The following is a 3,486-nucleotide window of genomic DNA, read 5'->3' as shown; positions in this document are numbered from 1 at the left end:
TCCCAACCCCAACCCCAACCCCAACCCCAACCCCAACCCCAACCCCAACCCCAACCCCAACCCCTTGATATTTAATGCTGCTCTATCCAATTCATTGCCTTTGAAATGTTTTTATTATATATACAAATTTCTTAATCACAAAATCTGTTTTGAGCTGCAAGACCCCTAATCCTTAAATAAGTTTGCTAATGAATTTATCTGTAAGCCGAACTTTTGGATATCAAAGAAAATATTGAATAAAAATAGTGATTAATTTATTTGAATAATAAATGTGATGTTTATAAATAGATTCAAATTTTGGTATTCTCGGATGGAGAAACTTATCATAAAGACTAAATAAGAATGTTTATCTTGTCTGGAAAAGCTTGAAATTCCTTACAAATTGCAAGAGCATGAAGCGGCATTTAACATGGAGGATTTTGCTAAGGTCAAGTTGGAGAAAAGTCCCTACATCAAAAATCTGTTTTATCATGACAAAAAGTCAGGCTCCTACTTTTTGATTGTGGCTGAGAATTCGACTACTGTCGACAAAAGTAATTTTTTGCTTATTTTAGGCTTTTTGAAGACTTTGGGGAAGAACATGCGGATGGCTGACTTTTAAAAAGTTAATTAAATTTTACAAGTCGGAAAAGGCACTGTGAATCCCTTCAGCTTGGTTAATGATCATAATAATGCTGTCACCAAGACTTACTTTGATCAAAAACTATTCGGCCATGATTCCTGGGCTTTTCATCCCATGGAGAACACAGCAACAATCGAGCTAGCTCGAGATTCGGTATTGAAATTCTTAGATCATTACCAAATCAGCTATGAAAAGGTCAATTTGTAAGCAGTAGAAGAGAAGAAAGAAAAAGTCGAAAAGAAATAGGATGTCAACCTCCTGGGGTTAGAACATAAGAAGACCGAGGATTTCCCCAATTGGTATGCCGATGTGATTATTAAATCCGGTATGCTCGATTACTATGACATCTCTGGATGTTACATTCTGAGACCTTGGTCCTATGGAATTTGGGAGAGGATCTCAAAGTTCTTTGATGATCTTATCAAGACAAGAGGCGTGTAAAATGCTTATTTCCCCATGTTCGTATCAAAGAAAGCCTTAGAAACCGAGAAAGAACACGTCGAAGGATTCGCTCCAGAAGTTGCATGGGTTACTAAATCAGGAAAGAGTGATTTAGCCGAACCAATTGCTATTAGACCAACTAGTTAAACAATTATGTACCCTGCATATGCAAACTGGATTAAAAGTCATCGAGATTTACCCTTAAAGCTCAATCAATGGACAAACATTGTGCGATGGGAATTCAAGCATCCCACTCCTTTCATTCGAACTAGATAATTCTTATGGCAAGAAGGCCACACAGCCCATGCAACATTCGAAGAAGCCGAATAAGAAACTTTCGCTATTCTAGATTACTACCGACGAGTCTATGAAGAAGTCCTTTCAGTTCCAGTCCATAAGGGAGTAAAAACAGAGTCATAGAAGTTTGCCGGAGGCTTCAGGACCACAACCATCTAAACATGGATTCCTGAAAACGGTCGAGCAATTCAAGCAGCAACAAGCCACAATTTGGGACAAAACTTTGCTAAAATGTTTGGCATTGAGTTCGAAGATGACAAGAGATAGAAAAAGTTTGTCTGGCAAACGAGTTGGGGGCTCACAACCAGGTCGATTGGCATACTAACCATGCATCACGGAGATGACAAAGGATTGGTTCTTCCCCCTAGAGTTGCGAATGTCCAGGTCGTAATTATACCCATTCGAATCAAAGGCAAGTAATAAATAGTTGAAAAGGCTTCATAACATATTTTCTCGGTTCTCAAGAAATCTGGAATTAGAGTTCATCTTGATGACAGAGTAATTTACACACCTGGATGGAAATATAATCATTGGGAACTCAAGGGAGTCCCCATTCGACTATAAATAGGCCCTAAAGATGTCACTGCAGAGAAAGCTCTTTGTGTGGTTAGGTACAATGGCGATAAATTCGATTTGAAATGGGACGAACTCGTTGAACAGATTCCTATTGTGCTCTAAAAAATACAGAAAGGGATGTATGAAAAGGCCAAATAAAGAATGGATGCCGTTACAAGTAAAGCCTCAACATGGAATGAATTTATGACTCTTTTGAATGAAAAAAAAGTTGTACTAACCCCCTGGTGCGAAGACAGAGCATGTGAGGAGAAAGTGAAGGATAAGAGCAGCAAATAATCCAAGCAATCTGCAATTGAAGGAGATACAACTTTGACTGGGCAAGCCAAGACTTTATGTGTTCCTCTTGAGCATGAGCCATTAAAAGAAGGGGAAAAATGTTTCCATTGCCAAGAACTCGCGAAAGTGAAAGTATTTTGGGGAAGGTCTTATTGATATGAAATAAAATATCGATGTATAAATAGTTATAAATTATTTATCAGAATGATCTCCTCTTGCCACCATTTCCACCGTTTCCACCATTTCTGTCATTACGACCTCCATAGCTTCCTCCTTCTCTGTTATTATAGCCTCCAGTAGCTGGAGGGCGGTCTCTTGGGGTAGCTGCGTCAATTTTGATTCTTCTGCCATCTAATTATTGCCCGTTTAGTTGTGCCTGAGCCTTTTGTGCAGTTTCGACATCGAAGAATTCGACATATCCAAATCCTCGACACTAAATTTTATAAAAAATTTACTTTTCCGGTTTCTTTATCATAGACAACTCGAGCACTTTGAACTGGCCCAACAGTTTCGAAAAAGGCTTTTATTGATTCAGCATTGGAGTTGTAAGATATTTGACCCACGTAGAGCGTTGGAGTTTCGATATTTACGGCTCCTTCATTTTGATTTCCGCCGAAACTTTTTTTTTCGAATTTTTCTCCGTTCTTGTTATGTGCCGATTTATTCTGAGCTTCCTCAATTTTAACAGATCTCCCCATGTAATCAGTTCCATCCAGAGTAAGAGCTTTATTGAATGAGTTTTTCGACGAGAATTTAATGAAAGCAGTTCCTTTAGATTAACCATTTGGCTTAGTGAGCAATTTTATATTAGTGACATTTCCACATTCCTCAAATAGAGACTGAATATCACTCTCCCGAGCTTTGAATGAGAGGCCAAGGGCAATGATTTAGAATTCACCTTGTTCATCGGCTGTTTCGACTTGTTTTTTTGCTTTGCCTTTTAAACTGTCTTTGGATACTTTTCTTTGTGGCTTTTCTTCAGCTTCGTCATCTTCTGAGATTTTAGCCTAGACTTTCTTCACTATTTTTTGCTTGCCGGCAGTTGGTTTCGCAACTTCTTTCGACCCTTTTCTTTTGGCAACTATTTTTTCTTATTCTTCTTCAGATTCTTCGGGTAACACTTGAGCAGCTTTTCCATTCTTCACTTTGGCATTTTGAGTTGGCGCCTGTTCAGGTAACTATTGGGAAGCTTTTTTTGCTCGAGCTGCTATTTTCGCGAGTTTGGCTTACTTTTTGCTGATGCCGATAACTGGAGTAATAGGAGACACCACACT

At 38.7% G+C, this 3,486-nt stretch overlaps 1 protein-coding gene across 1 annotated transcript; it reads left to right on the top strand.

The window, feature by feature from the left end:
- Positions 1–868: 868 nt before the first annotated feature.
- Positions 869–2,353, top strand: LOC148299822 (uncharacterized; the record flags this gene model as incomplete). The annotated part of the gene is given in 1 exon segment (XM_088275635.1): positions 869–2,353. A coding segment is annotated over 1 exon segment (912 nt), but the record flags the coding sequence as incomplete, so codon positions are not given.
- Positions 2,354–3,486: the final 1,133 nt, after the last annotated feature.

This window comes from Brachycentrus maculatus, unplaced genomic scaffold (genome assembly GCF_059751285.1).
Source record: "Brachycentrus maculatus isolate JH-2025_06_01 unplaced genomic scaffold, ASM5975128v1 h1tg000929l, whole genome shotgun sequence".
In the NCBI taxonomy this organism is placed as follows: Eukaryota; Metazoa; Arthropoda; class Insecta; order Trichoptera; family Brachycentridae; genus Brachycentrus; species Brachycentrus maculatus.
This window is presented reverse-complemented; position numbering and strand designations above follow the sequence as displayed.